The sequence below is a fragment of the Alternaria alternata genome (assembly GCF_001642055.1).
Source record: "Alternaria alternata strain SRC1lrK2f unplaced genomic scaffold CC77scaffold_15, whole genome shotgun sequence".
Taxonomy (NCBI): domain Eukaryota; kingdom Fungi; phylum Ascomycota; class Dothideomycetes; order Pleosporales; family Pleosporaceae; genus Alternaria; species Alternaria alternata.
In genome coordinates, this window is record NW_017306204.1 from 500,562 (window position 1) to 526,766 (window position 26,205).

The window sequence follows — 26,205 nt, forward strand, 5'->3', positions numbered from 1 at the left end:
CGACTGCCCAGGCAGTCAACTCACAGCTCATTCGTAGCATCTGAACATGACCTGCAATGCTACCTGTTCACTACTTCTCGCTGCAGCGCATTTATTGCAGCAAAGTCCTCTACGTCCTCTCGGTACGGCTAAGTTTCCAGTTCATCAGTCATTTCTTCAAAAGCACGTTCGTCTTGATCGCCTACTATGAGGTCACGCTGCCACCTCATTCTCTCTTGTAGGCGAAAATGTCCCTCTCAATCGACAAGCCCATATCTTTCACTACCTTTCTATTGGTAGATATTGCAATTAGTGTGCATCGTGGGTGGATCTATGGTTGACCCTGGTCTGTTCCCGAGCACGCAATGAAGTTCCAACTTCGCGCGATGGGCGTGGGTCACTCAAGCCATGACGATGTTGGAGTGTATACAAAACCAGAGTCTTCTTGGCCTTGTGAGTCTTGAGAACTCAAACTTCATCTGTAACCATGATCAAGAGTCAAGTTTTACTATTTCTGTCCTTGGGGCTAACTGCTGTTACGGGCCGTTCTGCTAAGCCCAACTTTATCTTCATCATTACTGATGATCAGGACTTGCATCTAAATTCTATCGACTACCAGCCTTCGGTACAGAAGCATTTTGCCCAAGAAGGTACCTGGTTCAAGAAGCACTTTTGTACTGTGGCATTGTGCTGTCCATCGCGGGTGTCCCTCTTAACAGGAAAAGCTGCCCATAACACAAATGTCACGGACGTCTCTGCTCCTTATGGTAAGTTAGACATAAGTGTACCGCTTTATGAACAAACTCTAACTACAAAAAGGGGGATATCCTAGGTTTATCGAGGAAGGGTTCAATGATCACTACCTTCCGGTATGGCTTCAAGAGGCGGGATACAACACCTATTACACTGGCAAGCTTATGAATGGTCATTCTATCACCACATATGATGCACCACGAGCCAGTGGTTGGAATGGATCCGACTGTAAGCTGTTCGAAATGGCAAGGGTATCTTCCCATTACTGACACAGCTAGTCTTGATTGATCCAGGAACATACGTCTTCTATAACTCCACTATGACTCGTAACCATGACCCCTACAAAAATCTACCAGGAGAGTATTCGACCGACCTAGTAGCCAATGCTGCAGTTGGTTTCTTGGAAGAAGCTATTGCCGCATCTGATCGACCGTTCTTCATCGGTGTAGCGCCTATAGCTCCTCATTCAGAGACAGTCACCAACCCACGGCCTGCCAAGTTCAACCCACCAGTTCCTGCAAAGAGACATGAGCATCTCTTTCAGAACGTCACGATACCTCGAACACCCAACTTCAATCCAGACAAAGTAAGTTACTTCCACCAGCTCATTTCATTCGTCATCTCACATTTACGTTCCAGCCAGGAACAGCATCCTACTTCAAGACCCTCCGCCAACTCAACCAATCCGAGATAGACTACAACGATGATTGGTACCGAAAGCGTCTACAATCTCTGCAATCGGTGGACGAGCTCATCGATTCCATCGTTGCACGTCTGGAGGCAACCCCAGAGGTTCTTGAAAATACTTACTTGATTTACACAACAGACAACGGCTTCCACATCTCTCAGCACCGCCTCCCGCCTGGAAAAAGCTGCGGCATTGAGGAAGATGTCAACATACCCTTCTTCATCCGCGGTCCTGGTATCGCAAAAGGCGCTGTCCAAACTATTCCTTCTAGCCACACTGATATCGTCCCTACGCTATTTCATCTAGCTGGTATACCTTTGCGAGAAGACTTCGACGGGGAACCTATTCCTGTCACTGAAGAGCTGCTTGCGCGGAACGAGAAAAGCGAACATATCAACATTGAATTCTGGGGTAATTACCTAGTTGAAGGAAATACCTTCTTCGGGCAGAGCTCTTTGTTGAACAATACGTATAAGACTGTAAGGGTGGTGGGAGAGGAGTACGACTTGGCGTATACTGTGTGGTGCACTAATGAACATGAACTATACGATATGACGGTATGTACCATCTTTCTGCTACCCTTTATCCTTCACGGCCAAATTGAGCAGTGACTAACGACATGCCAGAACGATCCTTATCAGCTCGAAAATCTTTACAACACGAACAGCACAGCCATAAACGGGTGGTCTATAAATAAGGTCACGTCGAGACTCAATGCTTTGTTGCTTACGCTCAAGCGTTGCAAGGGCCGTGTTTGTACGAGGCCCTGGGAGAAATTACATCCAGGAGGTGATGTGAAGAGCTTGGGCGATGCAATGGAGGGGAGGTACGATGTCTTTTATCTGGAGAAGCAGCATCAGGTCACTTTTGAAGAGTGTGCCTTAGGTCAGGTGTTGAGTTTTGAGGGGGCTCTAGAGCCGGTAATCTGGCAGGAGGAGTGGGATGCTTGGAGCTGGGCTACTTGAACAAGAGAGTCAGTGCTATAGTCTTGGGGGGCAGCTCTCCAAGTGCCTCACTTGCAAAGAAGGAAGGAAAGAAAGAAAGAAAATGAAGCTCCCCCTGAGAAACGAAAGACAGGAAGCATTTGCGTATCATCGGCGATGCCGAGAAATGGCCTGTGTGATGTCAATCATCAGTTTCTCCATAGAGTCAAAAGAAGTATAGCACATATCGCCAGACTTGCTCCACATTCCGACATCATCGCCCAACCCAATCTATATCGGTTCGTCTATGTAGCGGTATCAGAGTACCCGAGTGAACTTATTTCGATAGAAACATCGGAGATACATCCACTGCATATACATGACACGCCACAATACCGTCACCATCATCCCACGCTCCCCCAATGAACACTCCAGGATCCCCAACCGCACCAGCCTCGTATCTCGGGATAAAAAAACGCCCATGCCCACCTGTACACACTACTGTACTTCAGCCTCGTATACACGGCACGTCCCATTAGCGTGACTGCCACGACGGTAAACGAGTGCGGTGCGAGTAGTAAGGGCGTCGGTTGGAACTACCGCATCACCAGCCACGACGGTCTTCGTTCGCTCTCTTTCTCGGTCTTACATCCACGCATGCATCCACGCAATCCACATTTTCCCACTATTTCCAATGCTTATCTTTGTTGGATGTTCGATGTACGAACGGATCTTAGCTTTCACGTTCTGCATGAGCGAAAAAAAATCTCTGGGACGATCTTTCAGACTATGTTTCACATCTAGGAAGCCACGCGTTGCAGAGGATCGTAACTTCGTGCCTTCGCTCCTTCGCTCATTTGTCGATCTTGGTCATGATAGGGGCCAGTGTTGTGCTGATGTTGCTGATCACCTTGCAACAGTGACATTTGACGGTTAATAGTAGCAGTTACATGGCAGTAGACCGGTTGTCGGGTGAATTGTCGCCGCGCCGAATTGGTCTTAGGATGGCGTGGGTTGGAATGAAATGGGGGTTTGGAAGGTGGGGCTTAGCTTCCAACCTAGAGTGTGATCGGAGGTGTCGGAGGAAAGGATGGTAAAGGAGAGTTGTGATAGTGTGACGATGATGTGGTGAGATGTCAAGTCAGAACTAAGTTAGTTCAGGCAGAGGCCGGCGAGTTGAACATAGGAGTATTCTCCGAGTGGTTGGTGTTGAGATCTCCGTTAGTTGGTCGGTTCGCCCAGGTTTGGCTTCGCCCATCTTCAGAGCCGGCGCCAGAACGTGCGAAGCGTGTGCGCCAGAAGGGCTCCAGAACCATCGGATCAAGCTTCACCGACTAAAAACAAATATGTCGCCGCCACGAGCGAGCGCATTAAGTCGCTGATGAGTCCGTGCCAAATGGCACTTGTTCAGCCACCCCTTATGTGTGGATCATGTCGTTGGCCTTTCGGATCTTTCTCCAGCATTCGGCATCATGACGCCTAGGTGAACCGTCTCTCTCGGCTCGACATGTCCATTCTACGGCACTTCCGCCATGGCCGCACGCGTCGGATCTCGCCCCAATGTGCGCTTGTTACCGGAAATAGAAATTATCAATGACCTGTTTAGTGTTAGCGGAAATCTGTTCCGGACGTCAGAGATCGCTTTCTTTGCGCAGGCATTCGCGTGCTGTTCGGCCGACATGATTTTGGTAGATGATCTTCGTCGGATGGCGGTCAAGTGAGTTAGTGCCGTGCCGGTTCGTGAGCTTTGCTCTTTACAGTGGAAGGACTCGAGTCATTTGCTACTGGCTTTGCGATTGCCAGATCAGCTTTCTCTCATGGTCAATGGAGGAACCGCATTGGCGGGAAGAATCATGCGATGTTTACGTTTTGTTGGCAGATGAGTGAACAGTCTAGCATTTTACTGTGGGCTCGAGACGAGACGAGGTCTCGGCATTATGACACCGCAACTCCCTCCGGAGGCCGTGGACCACGGCACCAAATAGATAGCCTGTGCACGCGACTGCCAGTCGAAAAAACGTGTAGGGCGCGATGGAGACAGCGGAGCCCAAAAAGATCCAAGGGAGCGGAGCCGTTTGCACCTCAGGAACGGCGGAAATTTGTTGTGGGTCATTCTTTTCCCATTGCACGTTTCTTGGAAGTGTGGTTCTACTCGCCTCCCCTGGTCTTTCGTGCCTTCGCTAGTGAAACCAGGGACGCGGCTAAGGCCTGCCGGGCTCCCTAGATGCATCTGCCATCTGGGATGTCAAGCACCAAAGCTTTTGCGAAGTCCAGTAGCACGTGAGTCGCACAGCGATGCTTTCGGGCAGACCATGGATCAGGCTTGGACATCCAAGTACCGAGATGCCGAGGAGATGGTCTTGACAGTTTCGACTATGAAGGCTCTGGTGTGAGCTATTAGCTAAGACGTGACACACTGCTGGAACTGTCGGTGAGCCACATTGGGAGTCGAAAGCCGAAGGCAACATGTTGACAAGCAAGTGTTGCGATGCAAGTAATGCGACAGAAGCAGACAAGCGGAGGACATGCCAGAAGGCCACATTGATTCGTTTGAACCGCTTGCACCTTCCTCATTACGTCCGTCGCTTGCATGGATCCGGATCCTGTGGCTGCAATCCTTCGTTCACATTCGACCTGAAGGGCCATCTGATTACAATCGCAACTAAAAGAACCTGCATGGTAGGTAGCCTCGGGATCTCGAGATCAGCCTTAAATCGCCAACGTTGACCGGTTCTCGCTATTGGTAGGCTGCCAAGCCGGGGTATTCTGTGGCGGTGCAAAGTCAGTGACCTCTCGCAATCGAACACCAAAGAAGAATGGCTCAGCTGTCGCTGCTTTGACCAGTGTGATGCGCGTACGCGTGGCTGGATTGGCCAGCAAAACCTTAACCCGCTACCCGCGAAAAGCGATCCAGCGGACTGGAATGACATCAAGCTCGTTCCTCCCTGTAGGTCATACCTTAGCGCACGTTGTGTCTCGATCCCAAACCCTTTCCGTCCGGGTTACCCAGCCCAGAAAAGTGCGCATTTTGACCTGGCAGCAACGGAGGAACTCGAGTGCTGCAACGGTAATCCATCGTCGGCAATATGCTTGTACGTAAACCCGTGCTGCCGGGTTGGTAATGGGAAGCGATGGTGGGGTAGCGACTTGTGATTGGTTGAACAAAGCTAAAATTGGTAGCTGACCTGTCCATCCTTCAAGCGAGCATGCAGGGCAGACCCTGGCCATCACATGGAGGAACTAGGACTAGGGCTGAGAAACTAGGACGATACTGGATAACCTTAATTCTTCTGTGCATGCTATCTGCTGGTGCCTAAGTATCCTTGCGCTGTAGTCGGGGAAGTGCGGAGTCCTCTCAATCAGGAAACCCTCTCTCAGAAAGTAGTACTCGTCGCCGTAGCTCCCCGCCTAATGCAGTTTCTTTCCTTGTCTCATTGCCGATGTTCATGTGGCGTCTGTGAAAGCCTGACGAGCCTTCTCCACGCACGCCGGGCACCAGTCCCGCAGCTCGATGTGCCGTTTCCTACATTGTACCCAACTCCGGTCCAACTACGGCTGACACAACAGGGGAGCATGTGCCTGTTGCATCGTAGTGCGAAACATGTCCACTTGCTGTTCCGTCCACCTTGCGTCTCTCCGGATATTGCGCCGAAGCGCCGGAGCAACCAGTCCATGAACGGCTTACGGCGGAAGCCACAACACCTTGCCAGTGGTGGCATGTCATAGGTCCGACTCTGGCTGGTGATGGGCAGAGATCAATCGATCGGAAATTGTTCATCTCACGCAACGGTGGAGACGACGAGGACGGGCCGGGCGGATGTGATAATTCGTTGCGTCGGCATGGTTCCTTGAATTTCCGTCGAGACGATGCTCTCTCAGGCGTGACTGTACTGGCTCGGTACGTACCCCGCAGTGGTCGCCTGGCCTTGAGCGTTTCCAGCATCAGGCATAGGACTATGATGATGAGGTTGAGAAGCGACAATCTGCATCGGACTAGTCATTTGGTTCCTGGGGGATCGTTCAGCGCGCGCTCGTTCACGTCCAGATAGGTGTAGCCACGAACCCGCTGGGATAACCAGATTGCATTCCAAATGCGAATGCATGTTCTTGTGGGGCCGAATAAGGCGGTAGCAGTGCTGCAGGCGACCCCAGCGGAGACGCGTAGCTACTCGAGGATGCATAGCTGCTAGCTGTGCCGTACGCGTCGACAGTACCAGATCGGGGGACTTCAAGGTACGGTGACGTTGGTGCAGAAGTCATGCCAGAGGGAAGGAAAGTAAGTGGTGAAGGAGCAAAGGCAGGGGAGAGGCTTTGGCCGTAGCTGTACTGCGCGATATGGTTCTCCAGATCCAGATTGATGCTCTCCAGTGCGTATGCAGATTGCTGCTGCATCGGAGAGATGGACGACATTTGCTGCCGTGACCATTCCCGCCTAGTCTTGTACGAAGAAACCATATCAATTGGGAACTGCACTAGATACGACATGGTCTGCAGCCGTGAATCGTATCGTGGGTCTTGGAAACCTTGAACCAGATTGTTGATCTCTTCCAATGGACGAAGGGAAAGATCCGCGACAAAGACTGACGCAACATCCGGGAACATCGGCTCCAAGGCTAGTGCGGTAGCGTAAAAGTGCGCGAGAACTACCAGGACATTGACGTCCCCCCGTTTGGCCGCGAGAAGTGAAATGGGAACCCAGAATAGCCACTTCCGTAATGCGTACAGCTGGTTGAATTGTTCCTCGGGGCTTTGCGGCTGGCTGGAAGATCTCAGGCGGTCGAGATAGCCCTTTAGCTGATCGACCCATTTCGATTCCTGTTCGTTACGGACGAGGTAGGGCTGCAATCGTTGCAAGGAGGCGTGAATATCGACCAGGGCGTTCATGTGCTCTCTTCGTGCTTCGGGAGATATTGGAGTACTGATGGGGTTCATGAAATGTCGGTTTGGCATAGGAGTGTGCTCGGCAATGTAGTCAGCGAATAGAGACTCATGCCTCCAGGGCTGCATAGATTGGATGACGGTCTTCGTGCCTGTGACCAGAGAAGCCCAGCCTCGCCTGTATGACTACGTTAGCTTTGGTTGTTCCAATTTGCGCAGCTCTTCCTTACCAGTCTGTCGCCTGCCAGGCAAGCAGGAGAGACGCCGCAAGCACTGCGTCCGAATTGTGCTTAGTAAAGTTGGTGATGCCGTCGTGCAATCCCTTGAGAGCAAGGCTTGCGTGATGGAATGCAAGGTTTCGGGTTTCGGTAGACTGAGAGATCCACGCCAAATGCGAGGCAGAGAATGCGAGGATGCTGTGCATAACGAATGGATGGGTCGCGGCTATGCTCAAGAATCTACACATGTTAGTGGTTCTTCTGGACATTGTCGCTTAGGGTGTTTGGTGCGTACTTGGGCATCATGTCGGTCCAAAGAGTAGATTTCGATGTCCTATTCCTGAACATTTCATTCGAGATAGAAGAAAGATGGTGTACCAGACGGAGATCAACCGTCGTTAAGGCGCGCCATTGCGGTTGTGGGTACACTCGAAGCTCGGGGAAAGGAAACTCTCCCGTCTGTCTCCAGAGTTCGATGGTGGCCTCGATCTCAGGCGTCCAGAGCAGATTGGGCTGCTGGGGAGACTGGGGAGATTCTGGCATCATGGCAGTTGGACTGTCCATGTAGTCGCAGCGAACCTGGTGCTTGGTGCAGTTGCGGCTGATACAAAGTTAGCATGTGGAGTGCAAGTGAAGACTTGTTGGTGCTTACCATTGCGGGAATGTTTCATCACAGCGAATATGCCGCCTTTTGCACGTTTTGCAACCCTTTCGGGACTTGGTATGGCTGCGCCTTGAAGGGCCTCCACCGGGTCCAGCCATTTTTCAAGAGGATAGGTGAAGTAATTTAGCGAAAGTGGGAAGTGAACCGTACGGCGTGGTCGTCGTCGCAATCGTCAGGGTACAGGTGGATTCGTAGACAGCGTTCTCTCGTTGTGTGCTATGCTAGACGGACAGGAAGGTAGGATAGGCGAGGGGCTGTGTATATGCAGGCGGTAGATCTGGCGGGCGGTTGATAAAGCGAGGGTAATGGGGTCGAAACCGGTGACTAAATTGGACAGGGTGTTGATTTGGAGGCTGGCGATGGGCGTTATGGTGATATATAGTGCAGAGTGCAGATGGGAAGTGCTTAGAGAGCTCTAGGGCTGGAGAGATATTGACGCAAGGCCAGCAATACCTCCGGCGGACACGCTACGAGGGTACGACAGGACGAGGTGACAGCGGAAGTGGTCAAGCTCGTCTGCAACATGCCCCCTGCACAGTGACCATGCAGGATGAGGACAAGGCTACGAGACTAGAGGCTCGCCAGGCTGAAGAAGGGACTTGGGTGGTATGCGAGCAAAAGCGCAGGGTGACTTGTGCTCGGTCCCAAAGACGACAAACGTCAAGAAACGGGGCCAAGTAGGGTTAGCCCAAAGTAGCGTCCACACAAATAGCAGTGACGCCACGAGCGGCGGAAGAGGGACTTGGGTGGCAGCCCGCGAGACGGGAGAGGCTAGCAGGGAGGTCAGAGAAGCTTGCGGGAGCTACAGTCGATGGAGTGACTGATTGCCAGATGGCACCGGCTGGCTCATGCTCGTATGACATAGCCCCGGTGTAACTCCTGTGGGGATTAAGCTTCCAGCGAGCCATGAACCCTCGCCTTTCAAGGGCGCTTTCTGGCATGCATCGATCCTGTGCTGTGAAAGAAGGTCAGGCGTGTTTGGATGAATGAAGACGCCCCCCTGCCTGGCGAGGATTGACCCCAGGCCTAGGGTGCTGTGTGAAGGTGCTAGTTCGCCGACGGCCATGGATCAAATGCAGAAGAGGGTGGCCTTCTGGTCAAAGCCCCTGTCAATCCGCTTGAGACGGAGACGTTTGAGCGTGCAGGTGCATGAGCTGCTCCAGCTGGAGCTCGGGCTCAGGGCGCAAGAGGCGTGAAAAACGGCCATTCAGGTCCGACGACCGAGGAAACGCCAACACCTTCGCGGGCCGTGCGTGGAGAACGATCGACCAGTAGCACATGGATAGCTCGTTGGCCATGCTGTAACGGGTAGTTCGAAGCCGCATGAATAATAGTGGGTGAAGGAAGGCACCATGCCATGGTCGCCGGGTCAGCTTCGGGGCGCGCGCTGCTAAATTTTTTCGCAGACAGCTCCAGATGTCAGAGTGAGCGCCCACCATGACGAGCCACCCATGGCCGTCGAATTGAATGCGAGTGCGAGTGCAAGCAGAGGGTTCCGCTGCGCAATTCGCATTGATGAGGTCGCCATGCGCGAATCATACTGAAGTTGCTGATGCAACGATACCAGAGATCGCTAAACACTGCGGAAGCCGGGGCCTTCAATATCTCGAGGTCAAAAATAGCCCTCCGTGCGTCACTCGTCACCAGACCGCAGACAAAAAGGGTCTACACTTTCCATCGCGCTGACCATGGTGCCCGCGTTGGCTTCACTTTCTATCGATACTACGCTGGCCCATCCATCATACCGCTACTTTCGCATTGAGTTGCGCCGAGTAGTGGCGGACCTCGCTCTATTCTTGTATTTCCGCTATCGACGGAAGAGCCGCCAGGCGATGATTAAGCATCGCATGGCCTCCGTTCCCACGAGTCGACGTCCTCGCCTACGCACAACACCATCGCAATACTGGGTAAAGCCAAATCTCCCCCGCGTCGTCTGGCAATATCTGATGCAGCGGAGAATGCTTGTTTGCGGGAACCACCAGCCTGTGCAGTAATTACGCGACCTTGCTTGTGGACGCCTGATCACGGCATGCTGCGTGGCATCAATCGCAGCTGCTGTAACAATGTCTCTCAAACTTCGTCACCGACATGCTCAGTACAGGACTGGGAACTATGACGTTCTGCCCACGTTCGTTGCCGTGGTGGAGCAGAAAGTAGCTGCCACGAGATACGAGTTCTAAGAAAGGAACCAGTGGTAACACTGCTGCACCAATCACCAACTCGTCTGCGACCACCGAGGCTAAAACTTTGCTAAATGACATGGCGGACTGTTCCAAAGCAGGTTCATGCCACAAAATGTGTATTCGCAGGCTAGTCTGAGTAAAGCCACATGACTACGTCGAGCTGGTGTTTGGTTGGCATAGATCGAGAGGAGCTATTCTTAGGATTAAGGTCTTTTTACCCTGGGAACTTTGCAGCCGACACGCATCGAGGGCTACCCATGCAGCCATGTTTTCTCTGGGGTTCTGCGACTAGGGTTAACAAGACACCTCTCCACTCGCATCTCTTCATCGTGCTTTCGGTCTTTTCCGACGACTATCGGTCTTTTGAGCGTACACTAAGACAGTTGCGCGCTAACAAATCCATTGACCACAACAGAACATACAAATGTTCTCTATGCATATTTTTATGAAGTCTGAAGAGGCTTCATCTTGCGACACCATACAGTCAGTCACACGATAGCAATACACATCAGCCGAAATGCATGTTTAACAATGCGATTTTCAGCGCGCAATACACCTACTCCCGCTATCTGCAAGCCACACTTTCTGTCTGCACCACCTTGCAAAGCATTCTTCTCCACCCGTCGGCAAAGAGCTATAAAAAGCGTCGCACCCTGCCCTATCATTGGCGCGGAAGCGACTCTATCGGCAAGTGTGGCAGGCGACACAAGGAAATACACATACTCTCCGCTCATCACGGGCCGTTACGTGCACTGTGTGAATTGCTCCGACCATTGGGGTCTTTCTCCACTCCTGGCCGAACGCACATCACAAAACATCATCTACAGTACATACACCATAGTGATGATCGTATATCCCAACCTTAATCCTTCATATTGCCAATATATTGTCGCACAAAAGCGACTATGCAGGCTACCTAAACTATACAATTATCAATCACCCTAATAAGTTTAAAGCATTTGCAAGTCAATACTACATGTATAGCCACTGACGTATCATGACAACACTTATGTTTCATCGCATCGTGCCAACATTGTGTGCAATTCGACCCGTAACATGAAACGTTCGGAGCGGCCGTAATATTGCGAATCTGGCAAATAATCGACTTCGGACGGACATCCTTCGATAAATAGATTGATCCCCACACGATCGACGCTGGGTATACTGAGTCGTAAAGCATGGGAAAATTTGTCAATTCTCCATGAGCTCATCACCTCGGTCGGAGCTGAATGTTCGGCTTTGTTTCAGGTCACGGCAACGTTACATGCTGCCGGTATCCCGTTCGTTGGTGACATTGGTTTCATCGGCAGTACCGAGCGCTTGGAGCGGATACGGGATGTACTGGGTAGGGATGGGTTGGGACGGTTATGTCATGATCACTGCCAGAAGCAGGATTTCCTCGAGGGATGTGGCTCGCCCCAAGTTTCCGAAGGAAAGTACCTTGTTGGCTTTTTGCACTCATCAGCCTAGAGACCAAACCTGCTTCTTCCATATCCTTATATTGATACTGAAGAGCATGTATTCATCGACGCATTGTAACAGTGTTCTTCGGAATTATCGACGGCTGGTCTCAACCATCGGTCAGTCCACTCACCGAGTGAGAGACAGTAACGACAAGATGATTCCGTCCTTTTACTCAAGATCTCTTCCATCAGAACGAGCATGAGCGATACGATATGGATGCATCTTGTTGCGATACTACGCTTAATCCTGCTAGCTCGCTGTGTATACTCAGATGAGCGCAGATGCTTGTGCAATACCTCAGCTCATATATTATGATATCCCTGAGCCTTGAAGAAGAACCTCTCGAAACGAGACCTCGAGAACGTGAGGATTTCTAAGAACAGAGAACCGGACTCACAAGCAAGAAGAAAAAAGCCTATTTAACAGAGTGAACACCTTGTCTGACTCTGTTCCTTCAATCGACGTACATGGCACGAGAATGCATATCTGTGCTGTTCCAATATCCAGGAACAATACTGAATCGACACTTCCTACAAAACGCGCATACATGAAGGTTGGTATAAATGACAACCGAGAGGCAATCATTCAGACGCACCTAAAATAAGGTGCCAAAGGCATCAAGTATTTGTTCAATAGAACCTCACCAACATTGGTAAGTTTAACTCCAATTATTACCGCTGTGGATTGAAGAAAGTCCACGGGGGCATTTTCATGATGAGGTGGAGGACTGAATTGAAGTAATATTGAAGGGAGAACCAGGCCTAAGATTATAGTTGGTAATACTCATCATTGTCAGGGACGTGGCCGTGAGGTGTACAGTAGCAGTCGCGAGGAAATGGTAACTGAGGGATATTTGTTGGCGCGTCGATGGCGTATCCCGCTGCCTCAATCTTAATCTTCGTGGTATCGGGCTTGCTTAGTCTCTTGTTGAGCCAATACTAGGCAGTCAGAAACATAGCACGAGTATACTTGACGCAAGAACAAACGCTGGAATGCTATTCATCGTACCTGCTCCATGGATGGGGAGTGTAGGAGGAATGGAAACTGAAACTAAACTAAGCTACGCTACCTACTATACTATGGATTGATTGACAAAAAAACGCCTTTGCAATGTTCATACGTATCATCGTCTCTTACTCGTGGTGAAATTCAAAGCTGCGCTCGCTGGAGAAAAACACATGTTCTATATATAAATGCCGCCCCCTATTGCCGAAAATGCTAGCACTATTCCATATCCTCCTCATATCAGGGTCACACACATCCTCGCTAGGTGATGGGAATGTGAGCGCGCCTGTTGGTATTTCCATCTCTTCCTCTAACCAGACATATCCTTATTCAACGCCCGCAGTAGCCACACACGTAATCATGATTGGAGTTTGATACTTTTTCGTTCCTTTAAACGGAGTACAAATCGCGGAAGCGCGCTTGTTGTTCGGCAGGGAGACCTCCGAGGAAGGCGTCGAAATCGCCGATCATGCCCTTGTATGTTTGAATGACCTTTTTTCGAAGTGTTAGCTGGATGCGCGTGATGGTATCAAGCATGGGCATAGTCTTACCTTTTGGAAAGTCTCATAGACCTGTACTCCGGCAGTAGGACCCCTTACAACATTTCGATCGGCCATCGACATGTCGTTGAAGAACTCAAGAAGTGATTGCTCCATAGCGCCAGGGTTGGCCAACACAATTAACATGAAGCCAGTGAGGGCATGGCATTTCTCGTCCGTCCATTGTACTTTCCTGATAGCACGGAGGAAAGGAGGAGCGATTTGAGCAAGATGTGGAGCGAGTAAGGGCGCACATCCAAGACCTAGGCGACCCAAGGCGATGGCTGCGTTCTCGTTCAGAGACTCCGGAACCCGCTCGTCAAATAGGATGCTACCCAGCTTTTGTAGCAGTTCCCCGACGTATGGTTGCATGCCTTCTCCCTCGCACATGGCAATCTCGCCAACGGACCAGCAGGCATTGTTAATGACTGAGTATCCAGTATCCAGGCCAGAGGAATCTATCTGAGAAACTTCCAGCTGTGTAATAAGAGTCTTGATGATGGGTTGTAGATGAGGCTTGAGTTGTTGAAAGACGTAAATGGCGCAGTCTCCAAGGAGCGCATAGGCAGATTGCCGCACGTCATTGTTCTGATCCCTCATGCAGATGACTAGTAGCTCGAAGAAGTTAGATGCTTGTGAAACCAGTGTGGCGCTGTCCTGGGAGCTCAGAGCTTGGATGATTGCGCTGAGCAAGTCCAAGCTTGTCACCAAGAAGTCTTTGTCTGGAGGCTCGAAACCGTTAATCTCAGCTGCCATGACGCCTTCTTCGAGATTGCGGTGAATGATCTTCATGCATCTAGCAAAGATTCCAGCTGCATATGGCGCGAATGTGTGTCCAAGAGCTGTGGCCACATATGAGAGACATTCCAGTAATGGGAACATTTCTCTTGACTGGTCGGACACCTTGTTCCATCGTTGAAGAAGTGCAGGCATGAGTGTTTGGACGAGTTTGTCTTCTGATAGCTTAGGTCCCACGTGCTCAGCGAGCGTCTGAACACAGTCATAGAGGATGAACATGTTACGGTCCTTGTACATGGAAAAGCACTGCACGAATTGCTGAACGATGACGCCACAGTAATCTTCGAGCTCAGTGTTGGCCTTTTCTTCGAGATTTGCAAAGGCCGATGCCGCAGCTTCCTGAACGCGTTTGTTTCTGTCGAGCATCTTCATCAAGATGCCTTCCATGACTGGCTCGAAGAATTGTTTCTTGCCAGCAGCGTCGAGATGTGCCGCCCATCCCGAGTAACGTCCAAGTGTCCAACAGGTGATTTGGCGAACGACAGGCTTTGGGTCATTCAGTAGAGTTATGAGGAAAGGAGTGAGCATAGGAAGGTGCGGCTCAACGACCGACATGCAGCCATCCGCAATTGCGCCAAGAGCCAGAACCGCAGACTCCCGGTTGGGCCACTCTGCATGGTTGAGGTTATCTGTCAAGTATGGAAGGGTCGCCTGGAACACAGCTTCGTGGAAGACTGATGCGAGGACATCAAGGGCTGCAGCGGAGCACTTTCGCAAATTCCACTGCTCTTCGGGATCACCAAATTCATCGTCGTCGTCGAAATCGTCAATCTCGCCCTCACTCAAATCGTCATCATCTGCTGAGGCTCCGGGTGTTCCATTGGAGACTGGGACTGTCTCGCCGTTCGCGTTAGTGGTAAGTCTTGCGGCCTTGTTTGATGCGAAAGTGGGCTTGATATCTTGTTCCCTGTCGTCGACTTCATAATCTTCCTCTTCACCCTCCAGACGCAGAATCTCGTCCTCGCTGTACACCATGCTCGATAACAGAACAGGTATTATCTTAGCCAGATATGGGCCGAGGTGGTCCCGCATGTTCTCGTCTTCGCTGGCGCACAGCCAGAATTCTGCTGCATCCAGAGCCAAATCCGCGTTGTTCTCCGTGCGTTGCTGTGCCACCATAAAATCGACCAAACCGCTCATATGTGGTATGATCATCTGAGGGGCAATATCGGCGATGTGGACAAAGGTGCGGCAGACGTGTTTCCGCACGTCTTCACTGGGGTCGGCGGCCAATTTGAAAAGTTGATTTAGTAGCGTGTCGATGTTCGCGACAACAGCCTGAGGCTTCTCTGGGACGAATACGTTGATAGCGGCCAATGCGTCGGCGCGTACCCGAGGCTGGGGACTTGTGGTGAGCTCGAGTAGCTTCGGGAATATGAAGTTGAGGGGCTTTTGTCCCTGGTATTCGCGATCCAACGCCTTCCTGTTATCCTCACAGATCTTCAGCAGAGCACCCATGGCGCCTTCTTGTGCCTGTGTCGAGGAATTGCCGTCCGCGTTGCTAACCATACCGACCAGCTCTGACAGAATCTGAGGCCATCCCATGATGGTGCCCTGTCGCACAATCTCCGTTATGACATTTCCGGCATAGCCCCGTATTTGTGAGGTAGAATCCGACAGTCCCATAAGTATCACGGATCGTATGTAGTCCTTGGTCGAGTCGGGCATCGATTTGTACGTGGTCTTTACGTCGTTCTTGAGCATAACGGCAGCCGCAGCTCGCGTCTGGAAGTACTGGGCGGCGTCCATGTTTACGACCGGCGGGGGCTGGCTGCTGGAGAAGATGTATGCGAGGTACTTGTCGATATCGGGTGAAGTTTGGGCGGACTTGAGCATCTATGCAGTCGTCGCGGTCAGCACAATATGGCGATAGGGTGTGTAGCAAGAGCAAACTAACCTCGCCGGCATTCTTTCGCGCATTCGGATCATGGCCACTGAGTGAGTCCCTCAGACACTGCGCCAGCTGCCGCAGGGGCTCTTCTTGGGGTTGCCACGCCATATTGGAGTGTGGTTTGCTTCGCAGTGCGGGGAAGGTGTAAAGGGGAGTTGACTAGCAACCCTAGAAATGGGTATGAAGGGAAAATCAGGGCTGCGCTGCGGAGGTAAGGCAGGCAGAAAAAAGAGTAGACCCTGGCGACTTAAGCTCGTTCTGCTGGTACGCTTCATGGTTAGCTCTGCTGGGGAAAGCCATGGACGAATTAACAATGAGGGGCAGCGCTCACCAGCCTTTCGCGTGCGAAGCGGATAACAGGGTGGGTTACAAGGCGACGAACATGTTTTTGATCCGTCCTAGGAATAAATTCTTGCGCTGCAATATTTTGCGTGTGGTGTAGTTTGCTCGTAATTGACGCGGGGGCCGGGTCGTTGCAGTGGGTTCTGCTTGCGACCCAATTATGCGCGGCGGGCGGTGAGCAGCTAGGAAGAAGTTGCTGCCGTGCGACTGAGTCGAGGATAGAAGCGCAGTCAGCCTTTGTTAAGGCGAAGACGAGGGCGGTATAGAGTCGGCCAAGTCTAGGTATTTGCGAGTGCGCGTCTGCTGGGGCGACCTGCCTGTTTGCGACGTCCCCAGCCCGGTTGGCTCGCTAGAAAAGGGCGACAAGGTGACTGCAAGACTTGTGCAATAGATCGCATGTTCCAGCTCTTCCCCCCCACGAACAAACAAAGTCGCCATCATCATGGCGCCTCGTCGATCATACGGTGCATATATGGTCGAGACAGCCTGGGAGTTCTAGATAGCACCTGTCATCAGCCGCCTGTTGCACAACTCGGTGCTTCTCGCACACGTCGTGCTGCAGCACCTGCATCGTGCTCCTACTTGAGATGACGCCGTCCGGTATCGCTTCATTCGAGAAATGACGTCTGGGCAACTCCTTTATAAGTCATGTGAGATGTTTCGAGTAAACACGTGTATCGCAGCTACTCTTTCCTGTTTGTCTCACACACTTCTCCTCCACCGCTTCCATGTATGGAAACCCACCCCGGTGAAGAGCTACATCGAGAAAGACCTCGTGGAGGCAGTCCTAACACGAAGAATGAGTTTTGTCGAGAGTATCAGCGCCCAGCCAGTTCGATCAAACACGCAACACATGGGACATCTGCAGGATGCACTCCTACTTGCCAAGGGGCTTCAATCACGGTGGATCTCCCGAAACAGTGTCGAATAGCGAGTGACTTGTCATAGCCAGATGGCAAAGATAACGGACGTCATGTTGTGATGCAGTTCGACCCATTATCAAAGAGACACGGTGTTGACAGTAAAGAAGATTGGTCGTTCATCGGGCTGCTTGCGTAATCCGCGTGTAACATGACATTAACACATGAGGCTCTCATGCCGTGATGGTTCCACAGTTGGACCTGCTTCCGACGCTTCTCGCAGTCCAAATCCTTCCGGGCTCTACTAAGCACATGTATGGCCTGATACCCGCCGTCTTAGACTGCATGGTACTATGGAAACGTCGATATCAGGTTACACTTACTACCTTGTGTACCATTGTTCACTTGCCATCAGCATCGTGTGATACCAATGAAAAGATTATGGAATAAATTTTGCAGCCGGTGGAAACATCCTCATTGAATCCCTCTCGCAGGAAAACGATGATTCCTACAGAGAAACTGAGGGTACTAGCAGCCTCTGGTTAGTGCAGTACTGATCCTCTTGCCAATGCAAGACGATGGGCTCTTTGCAACACAAACAAATCGCACGGTACATGTCATTCTTCAATCCTGAAGCTGAAAGTATACAGCAGTCATAGTACTAGCAAGGATTGCAAGAAGAAAATTCCCGACTCCAAAGCCTTGCTCTTGTGTTTTCGCAAACCCCACGATCATTCCGGAGACAACAAAAGCGACAGCTACTCCGATAGCTAGTAGAAGACCAAGTACAGCGTGATTTGGACCTTCAATGATGTGTACTCCCCATCCGAACGCAAGGTCTTCGTTCGCAGGCGCATTACCCTTCGCCTGCTGGGCCTCGGCGATCAAATCCCTATCGAGCTTCTTGGGTAGACGTTGGAGCCAGATATTTTCCATATGCTCGCCCCATATGTTCCATCTCGCTCGATGCAGATAGTGAAGAAAGACGTTGACCGGCATCCTGATTCGAGGGCAAAGGTAGTGGTAGCGCTTTTCGTCCAGTTCCTCTTGTGGTGGGAACTCATCGGGCTTCTTGTGGATACCAGCTCCGTACTGGTTGCGCTGACTGACGGAGAACTACAAGAGCTTCAGTATGAATGTCCTACATCAGGGAAATGTGTGAGCTCTTACCATAACAAAGTTCACGTCGCTAGGCCGCAGGAAAAGTCGCCGCAGACCGATACCGCGACTGATATTGTATTTGTCCCATATCATCTCAAATAGCTCGTTGTCCGAACTGATGCGTGAAATATCGACCTCATGATGATCGATAGCATGGTTTCCCGTACTCACGCAAACTTCAAAATACTTGAATGGTGAGGTGATCTCCACTACATAGTCTGATCTGGAAGCCATGGAACTCACGATATTTTGGTCGTTGTCAGCACGTGGTGTATTAGCAAGGCCTGAAGGTGGACCAGCTGAAGATATTTGTGTCGACGGAACGGATCCAGTAGCTCCAGAGCCAGAAACTCTGGTCGTTTGCGTTGTCGATGTACCACTCGTAGGTGCATGTCGAACGAGGGGGTCTCGCATACAGGACAACTGCCGTTTAAGTTGATCGAAGGCAGCGGTATCTTCGACAGGGAAATCACCCCAGAGGATAGTGTTGCAGGACTTAAATGTCAGTAAGCGTGATGAGTCAAGAAGAAAGAGTACGAGAGCTTACACAACGCCAACGCAGTCTCCTGTATCCCTGAGGAACATGAGGAATGAAGAGCTCCACGATATCATACAGATAAAAAGCAACACCCCAGAAGTTTAAGAGACTAGAAAATATGTCCCTAAAGCTACCACCATGTTGTCGAGATCGAATTCTTCGTGCCTGTTGTTGTACTGCATCCTGCTGCTGATGGACATCGATCACCGCAGGAAGTGCTTGATTTCTTGAGCCAGTTTGATCTTGATCTTCGATGGAAGCTATTGTGTCTCTCGGTACTCCTTCAGTCATGACCATTCTATCGGTCTGGTTTGGTGTGTCCGTACCTGATCCGACTATGTTCTTTCGATCAACCCCATCGATCTTCAACCAAGTCTGCATTGCCAGTACGAGTCGTTGGAAGGCCTCAGAGTTGATAAGGAAATCTTTCACTAAATCAATATGAGGGAACGATAGGTCATCGTTAAGCTCTTCATCAGACGACTCATCGCCATCTGCTTCCAAACTTGGTTGAATCCGTTCTTCGACGCAAATGTTGCCCTGAATGGTTGAGAGCCAGTTTTCCAGATCTTGCTTCTCTGCTTTGCCATTTAGTGATTTCGGTACTTCGGCAGACTCGGTTATGCTCCAAATGATCTCATCGGTTATGCGACCCGCCAATTCACGTACGAACTTGGCAGCCTGGATTGCAAGACCGCTGTCGGAAGCTTCTCTCAATAGATCTCCACCATAGTCCCTGAGGAAGCCTCGAATATGCAAACGTGCCTTCCTTCTGTCGACACTAGAGATGGCTAGGGTGTACGTAGCTTTCAATGTTTCTTCGCTCAAAAGTGCTCGTGAGACCTCATGAATTCCAAAGGTTTGAACAGGGTTTAGGCTGGTAGTTGATGCGGAAGAGACGGACGATGCGCTGTCGGAGAAAACGCTGTCGATATCGCTTCCATCATCAGAATCCAGGTCTAGTGCTGCTGACACTCTGGCGCCAGTGGAGGTGTTGTGCATGTCGTCGATTATCTGTCGCAACGAAGTTGTATCACCAATGTATTGGCCCTCTCTGGAGAAGAACTTCACTGAAGCAGGAGCAATGACTTCTTTTTGAAGCGTCGATCCTCGTGTGAACAATCTGCTTTGCTTCAATTGAGTGCCGGCCGCCACGTCGGAAAGATACACGTAGCAATGAGTAGCGTTGCTATACCAAGCACTCATAGAAGAGATTGACTTCTCCTTATCTGCCATGTTTGACTGGTCAATACAGCAGGCATCTATCCAGAAGTAACGAAGGCCATCTTTGGCAGCCTGGTTCGCACAGAATATAAGTTTCCTGTAGCCTTTCTTGTCTTTCCCTGTGCCGTTCATTATGTCTTCAAGTGTGACTTCTTCGTCGTCCCACACATGGGACAAGATGGCATAAGGCGGAATGTTCCCATCAACGAATCCTGTGAGACTGAACTCTCCACCCTCGTTGCGTTGCAGAAGGCGCATAGTGGAAAGTCCGGACCAGGAAAACGGGTTGATACAATAAGGCTGGAGAATCCCAAATGAGACGAGAAAGAATAGCAGGTAGAAAGATGTATGGGGTTGAAGACCAAGTAAGCGCTCAAGGCTGAGGCTGAAGCTGGAGACCGCTTGGCATCCTTCTAAACATCAGTACGCAAGTACAGCTGGCTACCTACCCTTTCTGGAGTCTTAACGGATTATCACTGGTCATGCTACAGATCAAAGTGCAACAATTCGGTTGACTGGAGGCTATAGTGATATCGAAGAGGTATTGAGATGCATGAGAAAGTAGCTATGGTACTGCGCACCACATGGCAGTAAAGGCATATGCTGCTAGCGAAAGCGCATTTGGCCTAGTCAATGAGACTGCTAAATGTGACAGTGCTGGCGTCTGTCTATGGGCTCAAGATGTTATCTCGAGACTTAAGACAATCGACTATTGGGCGCAATCAATTTCTACATGGATACCGGATGTCGACGTCATGATGGTCACTTAGTAGTCCAGACCCGCGCCGAGACGGGATGAGCAGCGAGTTCCCAACCCCCATTGCATCGCGCTGAGGTTGAAAGAAGTTTCAATGCTTTGGTGGGGTACCAGACGAAGCTGCATGTTCTAAGGACTTACTCTTGTTAGGCACAGACAGTACCTGATGAAGCGCCTCTGAGGGCGGCTCTGCGATGTTGGTGTTTCAGGACTGTACGACATGCGGTAACGAGTGGGCAATGCCTCAGGGAGCGAAGCCAGGTTTCCCCGCCCTGGAACAAAAGCAATCGCGGTTAAGGGCTAAATTTGGGCCATGCCTCTTGTAGCATGTCTGGACTAGCGATATATTTGCTTGTGACGAGCAAGTCGAATTTGAAATACCGTGGGCTCGGTGTGGAGTATGCTGCTGTGTTGTCGTAAAAGACGAGCTGTAGCTGCAGCGGGCTCTAGAAGTAATGTGCATACGCGTGCTGTCGTGGCCATGCAAGTGCCTGTTGGTGTCGCGGTCTGGACTGTCGCGCGAGGGTGTCGATGGTTGAGGGTGCCGGCTCGAGACGGCTACTGCTAGCAGCAGCGCAGTCCCTGATACTAAGGAGACGCGGCGGAGACTTGGGAACAGGTTGATTTTGGAAAGTGTCGTGTTTCGTAGCCAAGCTGTAACGGATAGATCGGCAGAATCCAGGACGGGCATCCCAGAGGGTCGTGTGCAGGCGGAGGTGGCAAAGCAGCCGCGCGATCCCAAGCCAAGCTGCGTCAGGCACTTGACGTCTCACGCCGATCTCACCCTCACGCCAATACATCATCACACACACACTTCGACGCCTTTCCTTCACCCTCTCCAGCGACATCGCGCTGTTGCCGACGGCCATTCGCACTTTCACCACGTCCCATCGCGTCGCTGCTGTGTCGCTAACACTGCCCTCGGCCGCGACACTTCATCGAGTGGTAACCGGCCCCCACTGGCCTACCTAACGACTCCACCGGGCGACTTCATCCCGGCACGAGCGCAGCCGCGCCCATCGCAACCTCATCCGCCAAGTCGCAAACGTCCCACTGCCTCCCAGTGACGGCTGCCTTCACACAGCACTTCACAATGCTGCCCCAAGAACCGCTGCAACCGGGCTCGCCGCCAACGACGCTCTCGAGGTCCTACTACTCCAGCCACAATGCGCCCGCCGCGCACCCTACCGTCTTCACCGGATTCCACCAGGCCTCACACCTCGATGACGTGCGGTTATCGAGATACAACAACAACCTCGGCTCGACGGCCAAGGGCATCATGATAGGCATATTCTCCGTGCTGGCCGCTGCGGGAGTATGTCTTATCATCGCCGCCATTGTTTACTACTTCCGGTACACCAACCAGGGACGCATCTTCCTCGACCGGATAACGCGGCCTGGTGAGTATGACGACGAACAGCAATTTGCCAAGGAGGAGGCCGAGGCGCTAGAGGATATGGACGATCTGCAGAGAACAGAGTACATGAGAGCGAAGGGTATGTCATCCAGAGTATTTTCAGTTGAAGGAAGCATTGGCTAATCCCTGCAGCTTTTGTGCAAGCAAACCCACCCGAATCCGTCCAGACCGATATATCTCTTTCGCAATTCCTGGCCATACAAGAGAAGGGCGTGTCTGCTTGGGAGTTTGAGCCCGAACTTGAGATCGCCAACTGCTTCGTCGAAGGCCGAACTGAGATCGAGTTCTTCGATTCTGAGTGCAGTGTTCAGAGCAATCTCCCGATACCGAAACAAAATGAAGTCTACTATTGGGAAGCCAAGGTTTACGAGAAGCCCGAAAACACCAGCATTGCGATAGGCGTCACAACAAAGCCCTACCCGTTGTTCAGATTACCAGGTATGTATATTACTACCGCGAACACTTTTTTCACCTACTAACATTTACTAGGGTACCACAAAGCCTCGATATCATACATGTCCAACGGAAACCGCCGATACAACCAGCCCTTCCACCCATCCGCCTATGGCCCCTCTTACGTCCAAGGAGATGTCATTGGAGTTGGCTACCGACCCCGAACTGGAACCCTCTTCTTCACACGAAACGGCAAGAAACTCGACGACGTCGCTCACGGTCTCAAAACTCAGAACTTCTTCCCCACCGTAGGCGCAAACGGTCCTTGCCAAGTGCACGTCAACTTTGGCCAAATGGGCTTCGTCTTCATTGAGGCCAACGTCAAGAAGTGGGGTCTAGCCCCGCAAACCGGTAGTCTGGCTCCTCCTCCACCATACGGCAGCGAACAAGGATCGATTCTTCTGGACTCTGGTCGCGAGGGTATAAGAGAAGGCATGGCCGGAAGTTACATCCAAGCGGGTTACGGACACGGACGGTCTAGCAGCCAGCAAATGCGTCTTGGAAGACAGGTCCCGACAAGCCCAGGGCCACAGCGCAGTCCCACAGACATCTCATTAGCGGCACTGAGTCTTGTGGATTCAAACGAAGATACTGCCGGCGAAGGACCCAGCGATGATCATACTACAACTATTCCGGTAAACCAAGGTCAAGGTCTTGGGCTTTTACAACCTGGCGAACTTCCCCCCGAATATAGCAGCCCCGTTGGCTCGCCTAGTCTGCGAAACACAATCGATCACCAAGACGGATACAACTGGGATGAGCGAGCACCGCTTCTGCAACGGTCTGGCTCAGCTAGTCCCGAAGTACCTAGCTACGACGCTGCTATGGCTGATACACCAGGGATCAGCCGACCAACTATTCGAGTACGCAGTGCGACTGAAGCCGGCGTCCGACCACGACCGAGAGGACCGAGATGATTGAATCGAAGTCATTGTTCTCCTTTGTATTGTTTTTTTCTAGCCTCATACGGTATCTCTTTCAACTATACCCTATCGTTCAGCTTTTTTTTCTTACTTGTCAGGATTGGGTTCCGAGAAATGTGACGACCCCATACGGCGAGGGGCAAAGAAGTAAGCACATACTTTGGAGTTGCTCGACCTTTTGAGGGGTCCGAGCCAAACGGCGTTCTGGAAGCGAACATTGTTACTTTTTTCTTGTTTATACTGCTGGGGGGTTTACGAACGAGAGCAAACGAACAAGTTGTTGCTGGCGTTTCTTATAGATTGGTGGAGGTTTGCGTTGAAGTATGCGAGTGACGTACGCTTGAGCGAAGTCCCAAATTGAGCAGGCTTCTGGATCGCCTGAACTAGTTTGTAGTAGTAAGATGGACGAACTCCTATCAATATACATACATTCTCATGTTCATACAGTTGACCGCGAATTGAATTGCTCCGACAAGGACCCTATTGGTCCAACAGAATAGAGCCAGAAACACTTTACAAAACGTACCTGAAATACATGTTCTCCTTGTCCGTCAAATCCATAAAAGCAAGTTTGTCCCTCTCTTCTTCATCCACGGCCAGAGCGTCTCGCTTCTTGTTCTCCCTTGCAAGAACAGCGTAGAGCGCTACAGCGGAGGTGATTGTGATACAATAGCAGATGATCAAACCTGTCCACAATCTAGGGTAGTGCTTCCCTTTCTCCTGGCTTCTGATCAACAACGGGCCTACAATGTTCCCCACACAATATGCAACAAACACCGTACCAGCCATCGCACTCTTCTTCGTTGCTCCGCTCACATTCGCCATGGCCACAACGATGGTCTGGCTGACAACCGCGCCGAACGTGCCAATAATGCTGTATCCAGCGACGGGTGTGGCCGCATGGTACGTCCACTCGCTCTTCCAGATCATGGCGCATCCCGCGATGACGGGGAGACAGTGCAAGATCAGGAGGATAAGACGGATATTAGGTATTCGCGAGGACAAGTAACCACAAAGTAGTATTGTAACGAGACAGATGAGTCCGAGCGGAAACTGCCAGAGTATAGATGCAAGGGTCGACCAACCGAACGTGTTCACAATGAGCGGACCGAAACCAGAGACGGCGCCATTGACGGTATATGCAGAGGCCATCAGAAGAAAGATGAGATAGAACTTGACATCTGTGGCTGCTTCGCGGAGTTGATACGTTTTAATTTTCTGGCAGCGGACGCCTGTGGCTCCCTTTCGGAGCCGTTCAACAGCAACGACGCGTTCGTGAGGGGTGAGAAACCAAGCTTCTGCACAGGAGTTTGGGATGAAGAAACACCAAATGCCAAAGAGGAATGTCAGACAGCCGGCGAGGAGGTAGATGTATTGCCAGCGTCGTAGGGAGCCGGAGGTTATCTGTGCGAACCCGTAGTTTAGTGCGCCACCGATGATGGTAAATAGGCCTGTTGAGCTGAACCACCAAGATTGTCGAATGGATTGCTCGCGTTGAGTGTAGTAAGACGATATGATTGTCATGAAACCGGTGGGTATGATGCTTTCCACGAAACCGAGGAAGAATCGCTGCGCAAACAAGCCCTCGTGGGTGGTTACGGTAGCTGTCAACATACAGATTAGTGACCAGAGGAGTACAACAGCGCCTAAGATTCGGCCCAAATTGAAGCGCTGGAGGGCAAAGGTTAGAGGATATAGGCCTGCTAGCATTCCGAAGTAAAAGAGGGATGTTGCCCAGGACAGACGGGTGGTAGAGACTGTCGGGGGTGTTGTGGAGGCGTTTGTAACGACGCTCAAGGAAAGGTCCGCTGTCATGCCGAAGAGGGCGGCGGAACCGAGAATGGCTTTGTCATAGTAGACAAGACCGTATCCTGTGTGCTGTATGTTAGGATGATATTTGGCTTGCACAAGGCTGATGATTGGTGATGATGGACATACCCACGATCATGGCGGGGATAAGGAACAAATCGATCTTTCGGAGCACTTTTGCTTCGGTTTCTGGATCGATATCTTGGGCATGTTCGCCGACGAGGTCGATTGCTATGTCTTTGTCGGTTGACGTTGGAGCCGCGCCCGATTCGGTGTCATGATGAGGACTAGGAGTTGAGGCTGTCGTCTTCTCATGTCGCTGAGTAGCTGCCATGTTAGGAGTCGTGCCAACTATTTGGACCACACAGAAATGCTTTAGATGACTAGGTGAAAGGAACCAGAAGAGAATTCCACGATTTCATATCTTCATTATACAGACACGGCTTGGATATCCACGGGATGCCGCATCAAAGCTAGCGGCACACCATTCCAGCATGCCAAACCACTGCAAACTGCAAGCGAGGCCGTAGGCCAACCCAAGATTCTAGGCATAGTACTCGCACACCTTTTGGCGTACATTTGTGATTGGCGCATTAGGCTTAATATGCCGTGGGGGACGGATGTTGGGATGAACTGCGCGCGCGGAGCATAGACGCTAATGTGGAATAAGTTTAGTGAGTCTATGACATAATCGTGAAAAACTTTCCTTGACGAGCGTCGCGTCTTCTTCCGCTTACT

General features: G+C 51.2%; 8 protein-coding genes across 8 annotated transcripts; 2 read left to right on the plus strand and 6 right to left on the minus strand.

Moving 5' to 3' along the window:
- Nucleotides 1-255: 255 nt before the first annotated feature.
- On the plus strand, nt 256-2,711 carry CC77DRAFT_202654 (arylsulfatase precursor). The gene is made up of 5 exons (XM_018530610.1): nt 256-746; nt 799-960; nt 1,011-1,318; nt 1,372-1,977; nt 2,047-2,711. The coding sequence occupies exons 1-5, from the start codon at nt 467-469 to the stop codon at nt 2,383-2,385; spliced, it is 1,695 nt and encodes a 564-aa protein (XP_018384032.1). The 5' UTR covers nt 256-466; the 3' UTR covers nt 2,386-2,711.
- A 3,512-nt stretch (nt 2,712-6,223) lies between these two features.
- Nucleotides 6,224-8,553, minus strand: CC77DRAFT_202494 (hypothetical protein). Its single transcript, XM_018530608.1, has 4 exons — nt 8,092-8,553; nt 7,735-8,040; nt 7,452-7,679; nt 6,224-7,399 (listed from the first exon to the last, which is right to left on the minus strand). Exons 1-4 carry the CDS (start codon nt 8,199-8,201, stop codon nt 6,379-6,381), a joined length of 1,665 nt encoding a protein of 554 aa, XP_018384033.1. The 5' UTR covers nt 8,202-8,553; the 3' UTR covers nt 6,224-6,378.
- Nucleotides 8,554-13,145: 4,592 nt separating this feature from the next.
- Nucleotides 13,146-16,091, minus strand: CC77DRAFT_940127 (ARM repeat-containing protein; the record flags this gene model as incomplete). The annotated part of the gene is made up of 3 exons (XM_018534715.1): nt 13,146-13,247; nt 13,307-15,928; nt 15,990-16,091. 3 exons carry the CDS (start codon nt 16,089-16,091, stop codon nt 13,146-13,148), a joined length of 2,826 nt encoding a protein of 941 aa, XP_018384034.1.
- A 1,552-nt stretch (nt 16,092-17,643) lies between these two features.
- CC77DRAFT_993072 (hypothetical protein) lies at nt 17,644-19,248 on the minus strand. The gene is made up of 4 exons (XM_018536398.1): nt 19,211-19,248; nt 18,894-19,153; nt 18,356-18,841; nt 17,644-18,301 (listed from the first exon to the last, which is right to left on the minus strand). The coding sequence occupies exons 3-4, from the start codon at nt 18,758-18,760 to the stop codon at nt 17,810-17,812; spliced, it is 897 nt and encodes a 298-aa protein (XP_018384035.1). The 5' UTR covers nt 18,761-18,841; nt 18,894-19,153; nt 19,211-19,248; the 3' UTR covers nt 17,644-17,809.
- A 635-nt stretch (nt 19,249-19,883) lies between these two features.
- On the minus strand, nt 19,884-20,366 carry CC77DRAFT_939639 (hypothetical protein; the record flags this gene model as incomplete). Its single annotated transcript, XM_018534683.1, has 1 exon — nt 19,884-20,366. A coding segment is annotated over one exon (483 nt), but the record flags the coding sequence as incomplete, so codon positions are not given.
- Nucleotides 20,367-20,994: 628 nt separating this feature from the next.
- CC77DRAFT_202506 (hypothetical protein) lies at nt 20,995-21,794 on the minus strand. The gene has a single exon (XM_018530609.1). The coding sequence runs from the start codon at nt 21,554-21,556 to the stop codon at nt 21,110-21,112; it is 447 nt and encodes a 148-aa protein (XP_018384037.1). The 5' UTR covers nt 21,557-21,794; the 3' UTR covers nt 20,995-21,109.
- On the plus strand, nt 21,512-23,964 carry CC77DRAFT_1022168 (SPRY domain-containing protein). Its single transcript, XM_018525408.1, has 3 exons — nt 21,512-22,361; nt 22,415-22,720; nt 22,772-23,964. Exons 1-3 carry the CDS (start codon nt 21,959-21,961, stop codon nt 23,650-23,652), a joined length of 1,590 nt encoding a protein of 529 aa, XP_018384038.1. The 5' UTR covers nt 21,512-21,958; the 3' UTR covers nt 23,653-23,964.
- On the minus strand, nt 23,771-26,101 carry CC77DRAFT_202772 (allantoate transport protein). The gene is made up of 2 exons (XM_018530611.1): nt 25,597-26,101; nt 23,771-25,529 (listed from the first exon to the last, which is right to left on the minus strand). The coding sequence occupies exons 1-2, from the start codon at nt 25,799-25,801 to the stop codon at nt 24,172-24,174; spliced, it is 1,563 nt and encodes a 520-aa protein (XP_018384039.1). The 5' UTR covers nt 25,802-26,101; the 3' UTR covers nt 23,771-24,171.
- Nucleotides 26,102-26,205: the final 104 nt, after the last annotated feature.

Coding starts and splice junctions, on each gene's coding strand:
- CC77DRAFT_202654 (XM_018530610.1), top strand. CDS start 467: ATGATCAAGAGTCAAGTTTTACTATTTCTGTCCTTGGGGCTAACTGCT. Junction 961..1,010: donor TGGTTGGAATGGATCCGACT/GTAAGCTGTTCG, acceptor TGACACAGCTAG/TCTTGATTGATCCAGGAACA. Junction 1,978..2,046: donor ATGAACTATACGATATGACG/GTATGTACCATC, acceptor ACGACATGCCAG/AACGATCCTTATCAGCTCGA.
- CC77DRAFT_202494 (XM_018530608.1), bottom strand. CDS start 8,201: ATGGCTGGACCCGGTGGAGGCCCTTCAAGGCGCAGCCATACCAAGTCC. Junction 7,680..7,734: donor TGGACCGACATGATGCCCAA/GTACGCACCAAA, acceptor TAACATGTGTAG/ATTCTTGAGCATAGCCGCGA. Junction 7,400..7,451: donor GCCTGGCAGGCGACAGACTG/GTAAGGAAGAGC, acceptor GTAGTCATACAG/GCGAGGCTGGGCTTCTCTGG.
- CC77DRAFT_993072 (XM_018536398.1), bottom strand. CDS start 18,760: ATGCGAGACCCCCTCGTTCGACATGCACCTACGAGTGGTACATCGACA. Junction 18,302..18,355: donor GCGACGTGAACTTTGTTATG/GTAAGAGCTCAC, acceptor AAGCTCTTGTAG/TTCTCCGTCAGTCAGCGCAA.
- CC77DRAFT_202506 (XM_018530609.1), bottom strand. CDS start 21,556: ATGCCCGTCCTGGATTCTGCCGATCTATCCGTTACAGCTTGGCTACGA.
- CC77DRAFT_1022168 (XM_018525408.1), top strand. CDS start 21,959: ATGCTGCCCCAAGAACCGCTGCAACCGGGCTCGCCGCCAACGACGCTC. Junction 22,362..22,414: donor AGAGTACATGAGAGCGAAGG/GTATGTCATCCA, acceptor TAATCCCTGCAG/CTTTTGTGCAAGCAAACCCA. Junction 22,721..22,771: donor CCCGTTGTTCAGATTACCAG/GTATGTATATTA, acceptor AACATTTACTAG/GGTACCACAAAGCCTCGATA.
- CC77DRAFT_202772 (XM_018530611.1), bottom strand. CDS start 25,801: ATGGCAGCTACTCAGCGACATGAGAAGACGACAGCCTCAACTCCTAGT. Junction 25,530..25,596: donor TATCCCCGCCATGATCGTGG/GTATGTCCATCA, acceptor TACAGCACACAG/GATACGGTCTTGTCTACTAT.